Source organism: Crinia signifera, chromosome 8, assembly GCF_055691185.1.
Source record: "Crinia signifera chromosome 8, ASM5569118v1, whole genome shotgun sequence".
Taxonomy (NCBI): domain Eukaryota; kingdom Metazoa; phylum Chordata; class Amphibia; order Anura; family Myobatrachidae; genus Crinia; species Crinia signifera.
The window spans coordinates 17,379,775-17,402,614 of record NC_139224.1 but is presented as its reverse complement, the minus strand read 5'-3'; the positions used below and the strand labels follow the sequence as shown (position 1 = coordinate 17,402,614).

General features: G+C 49.7%; 1 protein-coding gene across 2 annotated transcripts; it reads right to left on the bottom strand.

Moving 5' to 3' along the window:
• Positions 1–997: 997 nt before the first annotated feature.
• Positions 998–22,839, bottom strand: EMC3 (ER membrane protein complex subunit 3). 2 transcript variants are annotated; one of them, XM_083155863.1, is made up of 9 exons: positions 22,685–22,839; positions 19,124–19,332; positions 15,006–15,063; positions 14,568–14,661; positions 7,747–7,851; positions 7,516–7,597; positions 5,029–5,108; positions 2,236–2,318; positions 998–2,038 (listed from the first exon to the last, which is right to left on the bottom strand). In XM_083155863.1, exons 2-9 carry the CDS (start codon positions 19,276–19,278, stop codon positions 1,910–1,912), a joined length of 786 nt encoding a protein of 261 aa, XP_083011989.1. In that variant the 5' UTR covers positions 19,279–19,332; positions 22,685–22,839; the 3' UTR covers positions 998–1,909. The 2 variants fall into 2 exon arrangements, with proteins under 2 accessions (XP_083011989.1, XP_083011990.1); XM_083155864.1 differs by having other exon boundaries at positions 19,124–19,326; positions 22,685–22,817.
• Between the last annotated feature and the right edge of the window lies 1 nt (position 22,840).

Here is a 22,840-nt window from a genome sequence, read left to right as displayed (position 1 = left end):
GGGGGCTGGGAGGTTAGGTTGTGTGGTGGGTGTAGGTTATATGTGTGTGTGTGTGTGTGGGGGGAGGGTAGGTTTTTGTGTGTGTGTGGTGGGGGTAGGTTAGGTTGTGTGTGTGCACATGTGTGGGGGGAGGTTAGGTTGTGTGTGTGTGGGGGTAGGTTGTGTGTCGGGGAGGGTTAGGTTGTGTGGTGGGGGGGTAGGTTGTGTGGTGGGGGGAGGGTTAGGTTGTGTAGTGGGGGAGGGTTAGGATGTGTGTGTGTGTGTGTGTGTGTGTGGGGGGGGGGAGGTTAGGTTGTGTGTGTGGGGAGGTTAGGTTGCGTGTGTGGGGAACCTTTGCATGCCCTGCTACAGTTTTTCTATTTGGTCATGCTAAAACTGATGCAGGGCATGCTGGGATGTGTAGTAAAAACAGCTGGAGGACCAAAGGTTCCCCATTCCTCACCTAATAGATGTTGTTGGAACCACTAGAAATGATGGGTCACTGCTGGGCCCACGGGATGGAATGTATTACTGTCTACATGATGAATGTCAACATGGTCAGCATACATTTCTTACATAACCCCAGGAATAGTACTATGGAGGTAGGGACGCACATAACACCAAATACGCGGCCTCCAGCCCCCTTCTGTTCTTGTAATGTCGGAGGCACCAGCTTCATGAGTGCGACAAAGCTGGGGTAGATAGGTTTTAGGATACCCGACTTTTTCAACCTCTCATTGACCACATGCAGATCTCTTCCCTTCCTTCCCCCCTGTACAACGCAACGTACATTATCTTCATCACGTCCTGTAGCCCCCCGTGACCGCTTCTTGTTATGCTCTAATAGTAAAGATCTGTTCTGTTTCACGCAGTATGCCTGTAATACCCCCATCGACCACTAGGAGCACCAGTGAATGAAGCTACTGGAGGTCATTACAGCGCAGCAACAATAAAATAGCTGTAAAGCGCAAGCGAGATCCAGGGTCCGAACGGGCGACGAAAAACCACAGAGAAAACATTTTTCATTGAAAAACAAGCTGACATGTAATAAAGTTATAGTACAACAACGTGATGTATCATTAAATAAACACAAGAACATGCGACGATAAATACAGTGTCAGAGGAAGATAGGGGAGTGCCCAGCTCATAAGGGAGGAGCATAGAAATATAGGGGAGTGTCCCAGCTCATAAGGGGGCGTGACAGAGGAAGATAGGGGAGTGCCCAGCTCATAAGGGAGGAGCATAGAAATATAGGGGAGTGTCCCAGCTCATGAGGGCGTGGCAGAGGAAGATAGGGGAGTGCCCAGCTCATAAGGGAGGAGCATAGAAATATAGGGGAGTGTCCCAGCTCATAAGGGAGGGGCAGAAGAAGATGGGCGAGTGCCCCAACTCAGAGGAGGAGCAGATGAAGATAATCCTAACACAGGAGTATAACCATCTTTGACCCATGACTGCAGATAAAGTGACCATACAAACGCTGATCTATCAGGTGGTGAAAACTAGAAAAAGCTTTTAGTATTTTTAATATACCCTCAATTGTCTCTGTTCTATGGATAATAACGGCATAAATATGACACTGCAATAAAATAAATAAAACGGAACAACTGATACAACTTGGATAAAAGAAGCCTGATGCCCACTATACCTATGTCCACAGAACGCTCCTTGCTCTGTGCGGGGAGGAGTGGCACGACGTGGCACTAGGGTAAGAACCGGCTACTTCCTATTGAAGTCATATTCACTCTGGTCCAAACGTCCTGTTCCTTACACAGTGACGGAACTGGATAGCTACCCGGGAAATAAATACTACTAGCTGTAAGGTTACTAAGCTCTGACCACTACTGTAACACAGTATTATTCCAGGTGCCTGGAAGGTGAAGCGGGTATCAGGGTCTAGTAAACAGATGAATGTAAGCTCTGAGGCCAAGTTTCAGAACATGGCGGTTTGCAGCTCTTTCTTGAACATTCCCTCGAAGTTTAGGTCAGACCCCATCAGTTCTTCCTCCAGGTCATCCAGGGCCCATTGGTGGTCCGTCAGCTCCAGAGCTTCCCACTCTGTCTAGTGAGAGGGACACAGGGGTAGGGGGAAGATTACTATGTGCAGCATAGAACATAAATGACATTACGTCCTAGCGGGTATTATAGCTGCGCCTCACCGTGCTGAACACTGTATGTGATGGGTGCAGACACCAGACACAGTACAAGGGGAAGGGAGGTCAAACCTTCTATCATTAATACTATTCGCTGACCATTTACCTTAAACGCCTTGTTGGTATCAGCTGGCATCGCCATGGCAGCGCCAGTCATCTGCTCCTGCATCACGCGGGACTGATCTGCAGCTGGTACATCAAACACACGCAGGTTATAGAAGACAGTAATGTGGGGAAACCTTATAACACATAGGAGGAGAGAGCATCTTCCCATTATCCTGGCCTAAGATCAGAGAGTAGATGCCTCTAGCTAATATAACACGTAGGAGGAGAGAGCTTCTTCCCATTATCCTGGCCTAAGATCAGAGAGTAGATGCCTCTAGCTAATATAACACGTAGGAGGAGAGAGCTTCTTCCCATTATCCTGGCCTAAGATCAGGGAGTAGATGCCTCTAGCTAATAGAACACGTAGGAGGAGAGAGCTTCTTCCCATTATCCTGGCCTAAGATCAGGGAGTAGATGCCTCTAGCTAATATAACACATAGGAGGAGAGAGCTTCTTCCCATTATCCTGGCCTAAGATCAGAGAGTAGATGCTTCTAGCTAATAAAACACGTAGGAGGAGAGAGTGTCTTCCCATTATCCTGGCCTAAGATCAGAGAGTAGATGCCTCTAGCTAATATAACACGTAGGAGGAGAGAGCTTCTTCCTATTATCCTGGCCTAAGATCAGGGAGTAGATGCTTCTAGCTAATATAACACGTATGAGGAGGAGAGAGCTTCTTCCCATTATCCTGGCATAAGATCAGAGAGTAGATGCTTCTAGCTAATATAACACGTAGGAGGAGAGAGCTTCTTCCCATTATCCTGGCCTAAGATCAGAGAGTAGATGCCTCTAGCTAATATAACATGTAGGAGGAGAGAGCGTCTTCCCATTATCCTGGCCTAAGATCAGAGAGTAGATGCTTCTAGCTAATATAACACATAGGAGGAGAGAGCGTCTTCCCATTATCCTGGCCTAAGATCAGAGAGTAGATGCTTCTAGCTAATATAACACATAGGAGGAGAGAGCGTCTTCCCATTATCCTGGCCTAAGATCAGAGAGTAGATGCCTCTAGCTAATATAACACATAGGAGGAGAGAGCTTCTTCCCATTATCCTGGCCTAAGATCAGAGAGTACATGCTTCTAGCTAATATAACACATAGGAGGAGAGAGCTTCTTCCCATTATCATGGCGTAAGATCAGAGAGTAGATGCCTCTAGCTAATATAACACATAGGAGGAGAGAGCTTCTTCCCATTATCCTGGCCTAAGATCAGAGAGTAGATGCCTCTAGCTAATATAACACATAGGAGGAGAGAGCTTCTTCCCATTATCCTGGCCTAAGATCAGAGAGTAGATGCCTTTAGCTAATATAACACATAGGAGGAGAGAGCGTCTTCCCATTATCCTGGCCTAAGATGAGAGAGTAGATGCCTCTAGCTAATATAACACATAGGAGGAGAGAGCTTCTTCCCATTATCCTGGTGTAAGATCAGAGAGTAGATGCTTCTAGCTAATATAACACGTAGGAGGAGAGAGCGTCTTCCCATTATCCTGGCCTAAGATCAGAGAGTAGATGCTTCAAGCTAATATAACACGTAGGAGGAAAGAGCTTCTTCCCATTATCCTGGCCTAAGATCAGAGAGTAGATGCCTCTACCTAATATAACACGTAGGAGGAGAGAGCTTCTTCCCATTATCCTGGCCTAAGATCAGGGAGTAGATGCCTCTAGCTAATATAACACGTAGGAGGAGAGAGCTTCTTCCCATTATCCTGGCCTAAGATCAGAGAGTAGATGCCTCTACCTAATATAACACGTAGGAGGAGAGAGCTTCTTCCCATTATCCTGGCCTAAGATCAGAGAGTAGATGCCTCTAGCTAATATAACACGTAGGTGCGGAGAACTTCTTCCCATTATCCTGGCCTAAGATCAGAGAGTAGATGCCTCTAGCTAATATAACACGTAGGAGGAGAGAGCTTCTTCCCATTATCCTGGCCTAAGATCAGGGAGTAGATGCCTCTAGCTAATATAACATGTAGGAGGAGAGAGCTTCTTCCCATTATCCTGGCCTAAGATCAGGGAGAAAATGCCTCTAGTTAATATAACAAGTAGGTGCGGAGACTTCTTCACATTATCCTGGTCTAAGATCAGAGAGTAGATGCCTCTAGCTAATATAACATGTAGGAGGAGAGAGCTTCTTCCCATTATCCTGGCCTAAGATCAGAGAGTAGATGCTTCTAGCTAATATAACACGTAGGAGGAGAGAGCGTCTTCCCATTATCCTGGCCTGAGATCAGAGAGTAGATGCCTCTAGCTAATATAACACGTAGGAGGAGAGAGCTTCTTCCCATTATCCTGACCTAAGATCAGGGAGTAGATGCCTCTAGTTAATATAACAAGTAGGTGCGGAGACTTCTTCACATTATCCTGGTCTAAGATCAGAGAGTAGATGCCTCTAGCTAATATAACACGTAGTAGGGGAGAGCGTCTTCCCATTATCCTGGCCTAAGATCAGAGAGTAGATGCCTCTACCTAATATAACATGTAGGAGGAGAGAGCTTCTTCCCATTATCCTGGCCTAAGATCAGGAAGTAGATGCCTCTAGTTAATATAACAAGTAGGTGCGGAGACTTCTTCACATTATCCTGGTCTAAGATCAGAGAGTAGATGCCTCTAGCTAATATAACATGTAGGAGGAGAGAGCTTCTTCCCATTATCCTGGCCTAAGATCAGGGAGTAGATGCCTCTAGCTAATATAACACGTAGGAGGAGAGAGCTTCTTCCCATTATCCTGGCCTGAGATCAGAGAGTAGATGTTTCTAGCTAATATAACACGTAGGTGCGGAGAGTTTCTTACCATTATCCTGGCCTAAGATCAGAGAGTAGATGCTTCTCAAGCCGAACACATTGAGGAAGTACCACGAGGCAGAACTCACCCTGAGTGAGAAAGGAGGAGACAGCAGTTATATGACTATACAAGCATCAATATGATTCAGGCCTGATTGCATGACCACGAATTTGCTACAGTGAAAACCTGCCTTTGCGAATTAATGTGCTCACTGTGTGAATGGATGTGTAGTACAGCTGCACAGCTAAGCAAATATGTCCAAACCCAGTGTAACAGGCTCACCACTGAATGATTATACACTGGGCACCAGTCATCGCAGGTCAGGGTAGACATACTCAGCAGCTGCAATGGATAAAAGGTATACCCAGCCTGGTGCTGACGTCACACACCCTCCCCAAATACAGCTATACCCGGCCTGGTGCTGATGTCACACACCCTCCCCTAATACAGGCGTATCCGGCCTTACACACAACCTCCCCATATACAGGTATATCCGGCCTGGTGCTGATGTCACACACCCTCCCCTAATACAGGTATATCCGGCCTGGTGCTGATGTCACACACCCTCCCCTAATACAGGTATATCCGGCCTGGTGCTGACGTCACACACCTCCCCTAATACAGGCATATCCGGCCTGGTACTGACGTCACACACCCTCCCCTAATACAGGTATATCCGGCCTGGTGCTGACGTCACACACCTCTCCTAATACAGGTATATCCGGCCTGGTACTGACGTCACACACCCTCCCCTAATACAGGCATATCCGGCCTGGTGCTGACGTCACACACCTCCCCTAATACAGGTATACCCGGCCTGGTGCTGACGTCACACACCCTCCCCTAATACAGACATATCCGGCCTTACACACAACCTCCCCTAATACAGGTATATCCGGCCTGGTGCTGACATCACACACCCTCCCCTAATACAGGCGTATCCGGCCTTACACACAACCTCCCCTAATACAGGTATATCCGGCATGGTGCTGATGTCACACACCCTCCCCTAGGTGCGAGGGGGGGCACGAGATCCCGCTGGCCAGGCAACAGGGGAGGTCGAGTGTGTAGGGTCCAAAATACTGGTTCAGACCCGTTCACACTGCAGAAATAACGGGTCTGATCTGTGTAGGACCCTTCTTTTTAACCGTTTTTAATTACTGGTTCTCTTGAACCGGTAATTTAAAACGGGCACTTTAACACTGCATCTATAACCGTTTTGAAACGGTTAAAAATCGTCAATTTACCGTTTTATAGCTGCAGTGTGAAAGGGGTATCACACACCTAATACAGCCATATCAGGCCTGGTGCTGACATCACACACCCTACCCTAATACAGGCATATCCAGCATGGTGCTGACGTCACAGACCCTCCCCCTAATACAGGTATAGCCATCCTAGTGCGGATGTCACACACCCTCCCCTAATACAGGTATATCCAGCCTGGTGCTGACGTCACACACCCTCCCCTAATACAGGTATATCCAGCCTGGTGCTGATGTCACACACCCTCCCCTAATACAGGTATATCCAGCCTGGTGCTGACGTCACAGACCCTCCCCTAATACAGGTGTAGCCATCCTAGTGCTGATGTCACACACCCTGCCCTAATACAGGTATATCCGGCCTGGTGCTGACGTCACACCCTCCACTAATACAGGTATATCCGGCCTGGTGCTGACATCTCACACCCTGCCCTAATACAGGCATATCCGGCCTGGTGCTGACGTCACACACCCTCCCCTAATACAGACATATCCGGCCTGGTGCTGACATCACACACCCTCCCCTAATACAGGCATATCCGGCCTGGTACTGACCTCACACACCCTCCCCTAATACAGGCATATCCGGCCTGGTGCTGACATCACACACCCTCCCCTAATACATGCATATCCGGCCTGGTGCTGACGTCACACACCCTCCCCTAATGCAGACATATCCGGCCTGGTGCTGACATCACACACCCTCCCCTAATACAGGCATATCCGGCCTGGTACTGACCTCACACACCCGCCCCTAACCGATATATCCGGCCTGGAGCGGACATCACAGGCTCAGGTGCGCCTAGTGTTTCCCCGGACACTCCCATCATTTTCCTAGGCACTTCTGCATTTTTATTACCACTCCAAATGGGCGGTTACCATCCCCAGATGTCTACTTCCTGTTATTCACCTTGCGTACAGCCAGCAATCAGCAAAAGTACCAGAAGTTCATTGCAGCATGGCCTCTCGCATGCGTACTAGGGGCCGTATGTATGCGCAGTGTATTGATAATCGGCCACCGCGCTAATTCGTGGCCATACAATTAGGTCTGAATTACCCCCATTGTGCTGATAGGTAGGGGAACACATGGAACGCCAGTGGAGGGAGGAGGTACGTAGAGTTGCATGCTGGTGGCGTTGCCCTGACATGAGCCCATAGAACATCTAGTTTCTGTCATCCCACAGATCTCTCCTCCCGGCACAGACCATCTCCCTACCATAAGGCCACTTACCAGGATGCATCGAGAGACAGAAGCTCGATTCCCTGCTGTAACATCGGCTTGAAGCGAAGAGTCAGTGGAAATGGTACTTTAGCTTAAACACAGAGAGCAGCTGGTTAGACAGTGGTTGAGGTTATTACACACAGAAGCATTCCCGTTACTGCAGGTTTCAGCAGAGCAACAGAATCTGCTGGCGCTAAGTGAATGAGGCCCAATAATCATTTTGGTGAAAAGTATTCTTACTTGTCACAAATCCTGAGAAGGTCATATTGATCCAGCCACCAATGAGGATCATAGGCAAAACGTTGGTCACGTTCCCTTTCATCATGTCTGTTAACATTGTGGGATCTGAAGAAGAGAGGACACACAATGAGAAGCTGGAGCGCAGGGGGGAACACGGCGTAGTACTTGCGTAGTCAGGAGAGAATTTACTAGCAAAGTCAGAGAGAGAGTGTGTGTACTGGCAGAGTCAGGGGAGAGAGTGTACTGGCAGAGTCAGGGGAGAGAGTGTACCGGCAGAGTCAGGGGAGAGAGTGTACCGGCAGAGTCAGGGGAACGAGTGTACCGGCAGAGTCAGGGGAACGAGTGTAACGGCAGAGTCAGGGGAACGAGTGTACCGGCAGAGTCAGGGGAACGAGTGTACCGGCAGAGTCAGGGGAACGAGTGTACCGGCAGAGTCAGGGGAACGAGTGTACTGGCAGAGTCAGGGGAACGAGTGTACTGGCAGAGTCAGGGGAGAGAGTGTACCGGCAGAGTCAGGGGAGAGAGTGTACCGGCAGAGTCAGGGGAACGAGTGTACCGGCAGAGTCAGGGGAACGAGTGTACCGGCAGAGTCAGGGGAACGAGTGTACCGGCAGAGTCAGGGGAACGAGTGTACCGGCAGAGTCAGGGGAACGAGTGTACCGGCAGAGTCAGGGGAACGAGTGTACCGGCAGAGTCAGGGGAACGAGTGTACCGGCAGAGTCAGGGGAACGAGTGTACCGGCAGAGTCAGGGGAACGAGTGTACCGGCAGAGTCAGGGGAACGAGTGTACCGGCAGAGTCAGGGGAACGAGTGTACCGGCAGAGTCAGGGGAGAGAGTGTACCGGCAGAGTCAGGGGAAAGAGTGTACCGGCAGAGTCAGGGGAAAGAGTGTACCGGCAGAGTCAGGGGAAAGAGTGTACCGGCAGAGTCAGGGGAAAGAGTGTACCGGCAGAGTCAGGGGAAAGAGTGTACCGGCAGAGTCAGGGGAAAGAGTGTACCGGCAGAGTCAGGGGTACGAGTGTACCGGCAGAGTCAGGGGTACGAGTGTACCGGCAGAGTCAGGGGTACGAGTGTACCGGCAGAGTCAGGGGAACGAGTGTACCGGCAGAGTCAGGGGAACGCGTGTACCGGCAGAGTCAGGGGAAAGCGTGTACCGGCAGAGTCAGGGGAAAGCGTGTACCGGCAGAATCAGGGGAAAGCGTGTACCGGCAGAGTCAGGGGAGAGAGTGTACCGGCAGAGTCAGGGGAGAGAGTGTACTGGCAGAGTCAGGTGAAAGAGTGTACTGGCAGAGTCAGGTGAAAGAGTGTACTGGCAGAGTCAGGGGAAAGAGTGTACTGGCAGAGTCAGGGGAGAGAGTGCTGGCGGAGTATAGAGCACTTGCAGAGTCAGGAGAGCGAGATAGAGTGTACTGGCAGAGTCGAGAGAGAGAGAGTGTACTGGCGGAATCAGGAGAGAGTGAGAGTACTTTTTGCTGCTCCCAGTCAGCTAGGCACCTCCCCTACTCTACCCCGCCTCCAAGCTAGGCAACTCCGTTTTTTAAAGAAGCACCACACAGAAACACATTCCACAATTTTTGAGAAACTCCATACAGAAACACATTCCAAACATATGTGATGTCCCTCAACAGAGGAACCATTAACTGTAACGTGTGAGTTCACGCAATGGAGGAACTATTAACTTCAAAATATCTGAAGCAGGCACGGCAGGGAGGGATCCCTGTGGCCCCTGACATCCTTGAAGAAAGATATTTAACATGTAAGACATAAATCTCAATTTATTCTTCGGGAGACATCAGGGGCCACAGGAATAACAGTGGGACATCCTAAAGCAGGCACCTTAGGGTGGGGACACGTCTGTGCTTCAGCCAGTATACTCTGGTCAAACACAGAGTCCTCGGAGGGAAACATAAAAGCGCAGAAAGTCACCGCCTTGCAAAGTTGCTCTTCTGTTGCGCCGCCCCTAACAGCCCAAGATGCACCCACCAACCTTGTGGAATGAGCCTGGACCCCCACAGGAACCGGGAGGGTGGCGCCCACATAAGCCTGCTTGATGACAGATCTAAGCCAACGGGCAATTGTCTGCGTAGTAGCAGGCCAACCTCTCTTTCGAAAACCGTAGAGGACAAAAAGAGAGTCCAACTTCCGAAGAGCCTTAGTACAATGCACATAGATGCGCAAGGCATGGACAACATCTAGGGAAGACTGTTCAGGAGAGGCATCCAGTTGCCGAAAGGCCGGGACCACAATCTCCTGGTTGACATGAAAGTTAGACACCTCCCTGGGGAGGTGTGAAGGAACGGATTGAAGAACCACCCTGTCAGCACGGAAGTTTAGGAAAGGGAGTTGACAAGTCAGTCTCCCTCCGTGCCGAAGCAATTGTCAACTCGAAAACTGTTTTCCAGGTAAGCCAACAAAGGTCCACCCACATTAACAATTCAAACGGGGCACCCTGAAGAGCCCTGAGGACCAGTGAAAGATCCCATGGAGCAACCGGGGGAACAAAGGGAGGTAGGCAACGCAGAATACCCTGCGGAACAGGGTGGTCAGACGCAGAACACCCTGTGGAACAGGATGGACAGAGCCGAAACTTGTACTTTCAAAGAAGGCAAGCGCAGTCCTGCCTCCAAACCCTTCTGCTAGAACAACAGAATCCTGGCCAAGCAATAAAAGTAAGCTCTAGAGATGTGATGGTAAGCACCAGCTGAAGAAGGCTTGCGGGCCTTGAGCATAGTGGATATGACACTTGAGTTAAAGCCTTTAGCTCTTAACAATGAGGTCTCAAAAAGCCACCCTGTCAAAGCCAGATGCTGCAGGTTCGGATGTAAACACGGACCTTGAGTAAGCAGGTCTAGCCGTAGAGGTAGATGGATTGTAGGGGCCACTGACAGGGCCTGCATATCCGAGAACCAGATCCTTCTGGTCCAATGTGAGGCCACCAGGATCAATGTGCCCCCTTCCACCTGTAACTTGCTAAGTACTCTGAGGAGGAGCAAGATGGGGGGAAAGGTGTACATTAGAGCAAACAGCCACGTGGCTGACAGGGCATCTACCATGAGACCTGGACCCGTATAAGGTGACCTGGTGATTGTACCGTGTTGCCATCAAGTCCACCTCGGGTCTGCCCCAATGGTGCACCAACATCTGGAATACCTCCGGAGGGCCCATTTGCCGGTATCCAGAGTCTGACGGCTTAGAAAGTCTGCTTCCCAATTAAGGACCCCGGGATAAAGATCGGCGAGAGAGCCAGGATCTTCCCCTCTGACCACTGAAAAATGCGGAGGCCTCTGCCATAGTCGCAGATTCCGAGTGTCCCCCCCCCCACCGGTGGTTGATATAAGCTGTCATTGTCACGATATCCGACTGAACTTGCACAGGGTGACCTCGGAGCCAAGGTTCCTCCAAACAGAGGGCCTGCAGGACTGCCTTCAGTTCGAATACATTGATCGACAGCTGGGATTCCTGTGCATTCCACAATCCCTGGAAAGAAGCGCTCTCCAACCACGGAGACTGGCTTTCGTGGTGAGGAGATTCCACCGGTGAACCCAAAACGGTCTCCCCTCCATAAGGGTCCAGAAGCCATCAGGACAAGGAGATCCATACCACCGGTGATAAGGCAATCAGGTGAGACCCGGCCACTTGTAAGGATCTCTTGTTGGAGAGGGCGTGAGTGGAACTGAGCAAATTTTGCCATGTCGAAAGCTGATACCATTGAGCCCAAGACCCTCATGCAGGCATGGATTGACACCCGACTGAGGGAGAGGAGACGCTGTACACGGGACTGAAGAGTCCTGTGGCATAGCTCTAGCAAGTAGATACGCTGATGAACAGTATCCAACTGGGCCTATCATGGACTGAGCTGGAAGCATAGATGACTTGGGCCAATTTATGATCCAACCGTGACGTTCTTAGATCTCCACCACCTTGGCCAAGTGGGTCTGGAGAACCTCTGGAAATAAAGGTCTTGCATTGCAAACCACAGAAACCGTTGATGTTCCTGTTTGATGGGGATATGCAGGTACGCGTCCTGGATGTCCAGAGATGCCATGTAGTCCCCTTGTTGTAAAACCAGAACTATGGATTGCAAGGTTTCCATACTGAACTTTGGGACTGACAAATTTGTTGAGCCATTTTAAATTGAGATTGGGTCGGAATGACCCATTGGGCTTCCACACCAAGATGAGGCTGGTATAAAAACATGCGCCTCGCTGCTTTGACCCGGATAACAGGAGCTTCTGGATGGACTACTACAGAGCTCTGTGCTTTTCCAAGTTCTTTGGAGAACTTGTGGAAAAGAACGAGCTTGGTGGATGACGCCGAATGGTTATGGAGTAGCCTAGTGAGACTGGGGGATGGGTTCTTGTAAAAGAATGTCCCCTACCCCTGCCCTGGAAGCAAAAGGACTGAAAAGCAGTACGGGGACGTGGAGTAGGGGTGGACGGCAGGAAAGCTGCCTTGAAAGCAGCCACTGTGGCCACAATTTTGTCCAGCTCTGATCCAAATAAGAAGGAACCCTTGAAAGGGAAGTGCTTCTAGGGTTTTCTTAGAATCAGAATCTGCCTTCCAGGAGCAGAGCCACATAGACCTGACGTGTCGCCACAGCCGAAGCGGACACGAGGGAGGTAAAGGTAACTGCATCAAGTGCAGTCTCCCCCAAATAGAGTGCGGCCTGATGCATGATGTCAATAGTAGGCAACAGGTCATCTGCACTACCCCCCTCCGCAACAATAGCTGCGAGGGCAGTAGCCCATTCCACCATGGCCTTAGCCACCCAAGCAGATGCCAGGGTAGGCCAAGCTACCGCCCTGTATGTGGTATAAATGAGCTTAAGGAAGTTCTCCAAGTTCCGGTCAGCTGAGTCTTTAAGGGACGCAGTTGGAACAGGGTGAGTAGAGGATCACATAATCTTAGCGACATGTGCGTCCACCCTGGGGGGTGTTTCCCAGCGTACCCTATCACCTTGAGGTAAGGGGTGGAAAACCATTTAGGGAGCGTAAATGTCCTTTTTGGTATTTCCCAGGCCTCCGAGAGGGTATCCTCTAAGTCCTTAGATTTAGGGAATACAGTTAGAGTCCGTTTGGAACGTTTAAAAGTCGTCCCGAGGACCTGGGCGGATCAGCAGGATCCTGTAAATTTAAGACCTCTTTAACAGCTGTTACCAAGGCCGCTACAGTAATGCCCTGGGGGCGTCATCGTCATCTTCCCCGTCCTCACCAGTTGCCCATCCTCCAAATCAGTATCCTGATGGAGAAGGGGCAGGAAGGAACGGCCCCCCTGACTGGAGCTGTGCAACTACCAGTCTTACCCTGTAGGGATCTTTGGATGCTGTGGACAGAGGCAAATAAAGCATGCACCCAAGGGGGCTCCACCACAGGAGGGGGGCAAATGCCGGAGACGTGGATGGCCTCACAGGCTGCAGGGACAGTGCAGATAAGAGCTTATCTACTAGGTAGTAGTAGTACGTTTATTTATAAGGCGCCACAAAGTGTCCGCAGCGCCGTACATAGCAAACAAAAAACAAATGACAAGGTAACATACAGGGTGTGTTGAAAAATACAGTATAAATAGGGGTATAGCTGGTAGAAATAAAATCAGCATCAGTTCAGAAGTAGGTGTCAAAATTGTCAAGGAGACTGAAGATGAAGTAGAGGAAAGGAAGAACAGGACAGGAGCACAGGTGAGGTAAAGAGGTAGGGTGAGTACGTGAGGCAGGAGGACCCTACTCATAAGAGTTACCAGACTAAAAATAGGTGGGTGGACGAACGAAAAACAACAGGAGAAGTAGGAACGGAGGGGAACGGAGGCAGGATAGGAGGATCAAAAGAGGTTAGGAGGAGGGATAGGTGCCCCATAACCTGAGTAAGGGACTTGGCCCAAGCAGGCTCCTGATAGGAGGCAATAACTGTGGGCTGCGCATTGTGACATCTTTGGCATAAACCCTTGTGCATATAGTCAAGTAGGGATAGGCCCGCATTACATGATGTACAAGACACCAATACATTGGCCCCTGTGTCACTGATGCTGCCATCTCTGGAAGACAGTTTAAACTGCCTGTAACATAACACAGTTAACACAATATACGCAGACAGGCAGTGATAGTGTTAAATCAGTACATAAGATACAGCAAACATACACAGAAATACAATGCAAAGAAAAACTGGCACTGAGATCCCTGAAGCAGCTATGGCTCTGTGTCCCTGTAGGAGAGGTACAGGGGGGACTTGCCCAAGTGGCCCGGCAGTGGAGGAGTGGAACCTCAAGTGGCTGAGTGCTCTCCGTGTCCCTCTTACATGTGCAGCAGACAGGCAGGAAAAGACCAGTGGCGGGAACCCACATGGGTATATCCTTCCTCCTGTCCCCGGAGGAGGGGCTGTGTGAGGAGAGCCCACTCCTCCTACTAACAAATGGGGGAGAGGGCTGCAGGGAATAACGACCTAATGCGGCGCTGGTAAAATGGCGGGGTCTGGCGGGCGCCGGATGGCCCCACTTACCAGCTACAGATGCTACCATCGTGTGCGGGGAGTGCGTTACCTTCATCTAGGTGTCTCGATGCCCGGTCGTGGTCCACCAAGTGCCCGGGGCCAGCCACTGTCATGCACCCGGTGTGTGGCTGCTGGGCCTGGGTGATGGAGCAGCAGTGCAGGTGTCTGTATAGACCCCCAGTGCAAAAAACTGGCCTGGAGGCGGGGTAGAGGAGGGGAGGAGCCTGGTCTGCCTGGGGTAGAAGTACTGGAATGCTCACTACCCACTGTTAGCCCTGTGGCCGAAGATAGGGGTTTAAGTCTCGGGCACAGGAAATGTAACAATGCAGCCAGAATACGCACCTGTCATAGGAGATGGGGGAACCACTTTCCTCTTCGTCTTCTTAAAAAATCCATCTTCTGAGTTGTTAAAGAAGAATTTTCTCATGAGAAAGGACTGGAAAGTAAAAGAAGCAGTGAAACATGTGGTAGTGGCAGAAGAGCCTGATTATACAGAGAGAATGCCACTACACAACTGTGGCCCTGTCAGATCCCACTACACGACCTTAGCCAGACATATCCTCATGATCAGGACATATAAAGAAAGGGCACGCGTTACTCCCAGTGAACAAAGGAGGGTGTAATGGAGGTCTGAGGGGGGGAGAGACAGGAGCTCCATACTCAGCGATGGCTGGCGTATTCAGATGGACATGTACAGTACAAGATAGGAGGAGAAGCCAGCGCAGGACCATGGGACACCAGAACACTAATACAACGCGTTTCTCCCTTTCCGGGACTTACTTGCTTTGGGATGTATTTGCCATTTTCTCGGAGAACCCTGCTGCGAATCAGCACCTGACTGGAAGAGACAGAACACAACGTTATAGGATATCAGCAAGGAGATTAACTGATGCCATAGATAGATAGATAGATAGATAGATAGATAGATAGATAGATAGATACATAGATAGATAGATAGATAGATAGATAGATAGATACATTCCAGTGGGATCAGATGAGGAAACTGCGCTGTGGTCATGACCCCATTACACACAACCACCAAAAAGACATTGCATAAATACCCGCCCTCCCAGGTACTATCCCTAGAGGGGTAATTACCCCCAGATGAGACCCCATGAGCCGCCTCCCAGGTACTATCCCTAGAGGGGTAATTACCCCCAGAAGAGACCCCATGAACCCCCTCCCAGGTATTATCCCCAGAGGGGTAATTACCCCCCTGGAGAGACCCATAAGATGCCTTCAAGGTACTATCCCTAGAGGGGTAAATACCCCAGGAGAGACCCATGAGCCGCCTCCCAGTTACTATCCCTAAATGGGTATTTACCCCTAAGAGAGACCCATAAGCCGCTTCCCAGGTACTATCCCTAGAAGGGTAATTACCCCAGGAGAGACTCCATGAGCCGCCTCCCAGGTACTATCCCTAGAGGGGTAATTACCCCCAGAAGAGACCCCATGAGCCCCCTCCCAGGTATTATCCCCAGAGGGGTAATTACCCCCCTGGAGAGACCCATAAAATGCCTTCAAGGTACTATCCCTAGATGGGTATTTACCCCCAAGAGCCGCCTCCAAGGTACTATCCCCAGATGGGTATTTACCCCCATGAGCCGCCTGCCAGGTACTATCCTTAGAGGGGTAATTACCCCCAGGTGAGACCCCATGAGCCGCCTCCCAGGTACTATCCCTAGAGGGGTAATTACCCCAGGAGAGACCCATGAGCCGCCTCCCAGGTACTATCCCTAAATGGGTATTTACCCCTAAGAGAGACCCATAAGCCGCTTCCCAGGTACTATCCCTAGAAGGGTAATTACCCCCAGGTGAGACCGCATGAGCCGCCTCCCAGGTACTATCCCTAGAGGGTTAATTACCACCAGGAGAGACTCCATGAGCCGCCTCCCAGGTACTATCCCTAGAGGGGTAATTACCCCCAGAAGAGACCCCATGAGCCCCCTCCCAGGTATTATCCCCAGAGGGGTAATTACCCCCCTGGAGAGACCCATAAAATGCCTTCAAGGTACTATCCCTAGATGGGTATTTACCCCCAAGAGCCGCCTCCCAGGTACTATCCCCAGATGGGTATTTACCCCCATGAGCCGCCTGCCAGGTACTATCCTTAGAGGGGTAATTACCCCCAGGCGATACCCCATGAGCCGCCTCCCAGGTACTATCCCTAGAGGGGTAATTACCCCCAGGAGAGACCCCATAAGCCGCTTCCCAGGTACTATCCCTAGAAGGGTAATTACCCCCAGGTGAGACCCCATGAGCCGCCTCCCAGGTACTATCCCTAGAGGGGTAATTACCCCAGGAGAGACCCATGAGCCGCCTCCCAGGTACTATCCCTAAATGGGTATTTACCCCTAAGAGAGACCCATAAGCCGCTTCCCAGGTACTATCCCTAGAAGGGTAATTACCCCCAGGTGAGACCGCATGAGCCGCCTCCCAGGTACTATCCCTAGAGGGTTAATTACCACCAGGAGAGACTCCATGAGCCGCCTCCCAGGTACTATCCCTAGAGGGGTAATTACCCCCAGAAGAGACCCCATGAGCCCCCTCCCAGGTATTATCCCCAGAGGGGTAATTACCCCCCTGGAGAGACCCATAAAATGCCTTCAAGGTACTATCCCTAGATGGGTATTTACCCCCATGAGCCGCCTGCCAGGTACTATCCTTAGAGGGGTAATTACCCCCAGGCGATACCCCATGAGCCGCCTCCCAGGTACTATCCCTAGAGGGGTAATTACCCCCAGGAGAGACCCCATGAGCCGCTTCTTAGGTACTATCCCTAAATGGGTATTTACCCCTAAGAGAGACCCATAAGCCGCTTCCCAGGTACTATCCCTAGAAGGGTAATTACCCCCAGGTGAGACCCCATGAGCCGCCTCCCAGGTACTATCCCTAGAGGGGTAATTACCCCAGGAGAGACCCATGAGCCGCCTCCCAGGTACTATCCCTAGAGGGGTAATTACCCCAGGAGAGACCCATGAGCCGCCTCCCAGGTACTATCCCTAAATGGGTATTTACCCCCAAGAGAGACCCCATGAGCCGCCTCCCAGGTACTATCCTTAGAGGGGTAATTACCCCCAGGCGATACCCCATGAGCCGCCTCCCAGGTACTATCCCGAGAGGGGTAATTAACCCAGCAGAGACCCATAAGCCGCTTCCCAGGTACTATCTCTAGAGGGGTAATTACCCCCAGGAGAGACCCCATGAGCCGCCTCCCAGGTACTATCCCTAGAGGGGTAATTACCACCAGGAGAGACCCCATGAGCCGCCTCCCAGGTACTATCCCTAGAGGGGTAATTACCCCCAGGCGAGACCCCATGAGCCGCCTCCCAGGTACTATCCCTAGAGGGGTAATTACCCCCAGGCGAGACCCCATGAGCCGCCTCCCAGGTACTATCCCTAGAGGGGTAATTACCCCAGGAGAGACTCAATGAGCCATCTCCCAGGTATTATCCCTAGAGGGGTAGTTACCCCCAAGAGAGACCCCATGAGCCGCCTCCCAGGTACTATCCTTAGAGGGGTAATTACCCCCAGGCGATACCCCATGAGCCGTCTCCCAGGTACTATCCCGAGAGGGGTAATTACCCCAGGAGAGACCCATAAACCGCTTCCCAGGTACTATCTCTAGAGGGGTAATTACCCCCAGGAGAGACCCCATGAGCCGCCTCCCAGGTACTATCCCTAGAGGGGTAATTACCCCAGGAGAGACCCATGAGCCGCCTCCCAGGTACTATCCCTAGAGGGGTAATTACCCCCAGGCGAGACCCCATGAGCCGCCTCCCAGGTACTATCCCTAGAAGGGTAATTACCCCAGGAGAGACTCAATGAGCCATCTCCCAGGTATTATCCCTAGAGGGGTAGTTACCCCCAAGAGAGACCCCATGAGCCGCCTCCCAGGTACTATCCTTAGAGGGGTAATTACCCCCAGGCGATACCCCATGAGCCGTCTCCCAGGTACTATCCCGAGAGGGGTAATTACCCCCAGGAGAGACCCATAAACCGCTTCCCAGGTACTATCTCTAGAGGGGTAATTACCCCCAGGAGAGACCCCATGAGCCGCCTCCCAGGTACTATCTCTAGATGGGTATTTACCCCCAAGAGAGACCCATAAGCCTCTTCCCAGGTACTATCCCTAGAGGGGTAATTACCCCCAGGAGAGACCCCATGAGCCGCCTCCCAGGTACTATCCCTAGAGGCGTAATTACCCCCAGGCAATACCCCATGAGCCGCCTCCCAGGTACTATCCCTAGAGGTGTAATTACCCCCAGGCGAGACCCCATCAGCCGCCTCCTAGGTACTATCCCTAGCAGGGTAATTACCCCCAGTCCCTATATAACCCTCTATACGCTGTAACCCCATGGCACGTATCTCCATCAGTACATACTGTATTTCCTGCCCAACATGATCATCGCTGTTCTCCTGCTTCTACAATATCATTTATGACTCTATATACTGAGCTGGCTACTGTTCAGCATTACGCAATGGCCACAGCAGATATCCAGAAAGACTATGTACTGTCACTGCTGGGGAGTGGTCAGACAGCTCCCTCCACAGGCGGAGCGTGGTATGACATTTACTAACAGAATATACTTAGAAGTCTGGGGGCAAGAGAAAGACGGGTCACTGTACTATACTAGTGGCGACCATGAGATTTCATACACTGACTCAAGGAGTACTTTGTGTAGCGCTGCAGACACTGTGTATATTATCATAGTACAGAGCTATATATCAGCTATATTCCAGCACAGAGAACGGCTGCGCTGCTACATGGGGGGGGGGGGGGGGGGGGGTCGGGGGAGGACACACATGGGGTGACTGGTGTACCAGGACAGAACACACAGCTGGGTACAGCACAGAGAGGGGGTGGGGGAGGGGTAACCAGATGGCCATGCACCCACCTGTCAGACACCTGCTCCTGCGTCAGCTTCTTGTCGCTCTGCAGCAGGATGGAGACATAATGCCGGATCATGCCCACAAAGAAAGTAATAATGACGATGGGGAGGACAACCCACAGGCGGATGTTGGAATCCAGCAATAACTCCGGCTCCGTCATGGTGGCAGAATGACACTGGTTTCCCGTAGCAACAAAGGACGATGTTATCTGCAGCTGAAAAATTCAGAGGAAAATGACAGACTTTAGCATTCATGATCCATGTGTATGTATTTTGTCTACTCCCTGCCTACACCCTCTGTGTCACCAGTCTGTCTGCTCCTCCCCTTCTGTGTCACCAGTCTGTCTGCTCCTCCCCTTCTGTGTCACTCATCTGTTTGCCCCTCCCCTTCTGTGTCACCCCTGTCTGTCTGCCCCTCCCCTTCTATGTCACCCATGTCTGCTCCTCCCCTACTGTGTCACCTGTCTGCCCCTCCCCTTTATAATGTACACGCTCATACCCTCTACCCTCATGTGCTTTCCTTCTCTTATTTATACTATGTTCTACTCCTTTCTCGCCCCGACAGCACTATATCCCCCAGTTTTCTGCCCCCTGGCTATATACCCTGTACTTGTCCTATATGGTCTTGCACTGTAACCCACTTTGTTCTTGTTTATGTGCTCTGTAATTGGGCGTGGATCCCCTGTTATATCAACATTACTGTGATATCAACATTACTGTACCACCATTTTGTACGTCACATTGATCAGAAGGTAGCGGATGTAACAAAAAAACCTTGATAGCCATCCCAAATTGTCGGTAGCTAAACCAGCAGCGATAAAATCTCTGTCTGATTAACACAATCTAATAATCCGGCCTGCGGACAAAGGCGGGTCGATTGTCCTGCAGGACCGTGAAGCAATGCGCCAATTGAATGACACTTCAACTTACCGCTTGCTTGATAAGGATCCGAAAATAGCCTTTAAACAAAATCGGAAAAACCTGCTCATCTTGGGAGTGAATATGAAAGTAATAAAGGTATTAATCCTCCACCAGGCCAATTTCCATCTATTTGGACTCCGTTTTACAACCATCCTCCTTGATACCACATCTTTTTTGAATTGATTAATGATGTTTTCCAAAAAAGAAGGCTGTGAGGCCCTTAAACATTTTTTGATTAATAGTGGTTTGTTTGAAATGAAGTACGTTGAATTTTTTATTCTGCTTTTTGAATTTATTCTGACTAAGAACTTTTTTATGTTTAATGGTGTAGTGCACCTGCAGTGCAAAGGCTGCGCTATGGGCTCATCGGTAGCCCCAGCACTTGCAAACATTTCTACGTTTCAAATTGAGCAGACTGTGTTTTTCGATCAGAGTGACATCAGCAAGAACATATAGTCATATACTAGATATATCGACGATGTATTCTTAACCTGGACCGGTACTGATATTGAGTTTGAGAAATTGATCAATAATCATAACTTGTCAGAATGTCTACTAGTTTACTATCCCTATGGATACACATCAAACAGATTTCCTGGATGTATTGATAGCCAAAGATGGTACAAGTTATATACCACTGTCCAATATAACTGCCCTGAACGTACTACACATCAATAGCCGTCACCCCATACCACTCAAAATGGGATTGCCATTTTCTCAGATGATCCGAGTGAGACGGATCAATTCTGAGAATGTGTCTGCTGTGGCACAATAGGATGATCTGATTGAGCGTTTCGTTGCCCGTGGCTATGATCGTTCATTTTTTAATACAACTAAGGCCGAGGTATTAGGTTTAGACCATAATGCTCTTCTTATGAAAAAAATGGTGGATATATCCAATTCTACCAATTGGCTACAGTGGATCAATCGTTATAATGTAAGATCCAAGACAATTCAAATGGCTGTTAAGAAGCAGTGGCCAATTGTGAAAACTGATAGCCATTTTACCTTTTAACAACACATTAATGTCTTGTTATTCACATGGATCGAATCTGCGTAATCTTCTAGTGAAATCAGATATCACCCAATATAATACTGACAGGCAGATATTTCTTACCAAATCTCCCACTTTCGGAATCTCTCATCCTATTACATTTCACCCAGAATGTCCGGGCATTGCTCCACCATAAAGGCCGCATTAAAAAGCCGGGGTAGTGCCCAGCCAGTAGGGCGGCACTTCGAGAACAAACATCCACTTACCAGCCTGCGACACCACATGATCGACCAGGTCGCTAGACCAAGTTGCGGCGGTGATCGCAATCGATTATTATTGAAACGGATGGCTGAATGGATTCATCCTTTAGATGTAATTGGTACTTGTGTAGTTTCACGGCGCCAGCATGGCGCCGTGCTACCTCCGGGTGTACGCTCGCCACTATATATGTCAAATAAACTAACTTAACTCCATGCCAACATGGATAGTTCATACCTCCACTATCCATGTTGGCATGGAGTTGATTTTAAATAGCGTGGCGAGCGTAGCGAGCCACCAAGCCCGCAGCGTGGGCGAGCGAAGTGAGCCCCGCAAGGGGACTCAGACGCACGGCGCCATGAAACTACACAAGTACCATGTAATTTCCCCTAGAGAATTAAATGAATATCTTTTGTTTTCAGCCTTTTAAATATTTTGTACTTGTTTTTATTTATAATGCATTAATAATTATTGTTGATTTATAGATATCATCCTTTATCGTTGTTTTAGTTTTATTTTTGTATTGGTGATGGGTGCACCTGTGGGATTGAGTGTGCCGGTGACGTCACCTGGGGCCGCCGGGTGGGATGGTGTAGCCGCTCGCTCGCTCCCTTGCACGCACACGCAATGTGATGTATATATATTATGGCTATATGGGTATATACAGGGGGACACAGTAATATATACAGATATATGGGGGAGGGAGCTATACACTGACCCCAGCTGTGTGATTATACATATATTGTGTCTGTAAGGGTATATACAGAGGGATACAGTAATATATACAGATATATGGGGGAGGGAGTTATACACTGACCCCAGCTGTGTGTTGTATATATAGTATGTCTGTAAGGGTATATACAGGGGGATACAGTAATATATACAGATATATGGGGGAGGGAGCTATACACTGATCCCAGCTGTGTGTTGTATATATATATTGTGTCTGTAAGGGTATATACAGGGGGACACAGTAATATATACAGATATATGGGGGTGGGAGCTATACACTGACCCCAGCTGTGTGATATATATATATATATATATATACACATACATACATATATACATATATATATATATATATATATATATATATATATATACACACACACACCGCTGGGATCAGTGTATAGCTCCCTCCCCCATATATCTGTATATATTACTGTATCCCCTGTATATACCCGGTATAAACAGGGGGGATACAGTAATATATACAGATATATGGGGGAGGGAGCTATACACTGACCCCAGCTGTGTGATGTATATATAGTATGTCTGTAAAAGGTACATACAGGAGGATACAGTAATATATAAAGATATATGGGGGAGGTGCTGGACACACAGCCGGGAGCACACCCCACATCCTCCCTGAGCCGCACCCCGCTACTTACCGGCCCGTTACACAGCAGTCACCGCTTCCCCCTCTCTTTCCTCCTCCGTGTGAGCATCCCTAACCCGATTGGGCAATCGCCGATTCCCCCTGCTTCCTGATTGGCTATGGCTCATGCTGGTCACTGCCTGTCTTAGAATGTTCCTTATTATTTCGC

What these genes read in the sequence shown, in the direction of transcription:
- EMC3 (XM_083155863.1), bottom strand. Translation starts at nt 19,278, where the DNA reads ATGACGGAGCCGGAGTTATTGCTGGATTCCAACATCCGCCTGTGGGTT. An exon ending in CTTCTCAGGATTTGTGACAA is followed by an intron (nt 7,598 to 7,746) that starts GTAAGAATACTT and finishes TCTGTGTTTAAG; the next exon opens with CTAAAGTACCATTTCCACTG. An exon ending in GATCTTAGGCCAGGATAATG is followed by an intron (nt 2,319 to 5,028) that starts GTAAGAAACTCT and finishes TTGATGTACCAG; the next exon opens with CTGCAGATCAGTCCCGCGTG.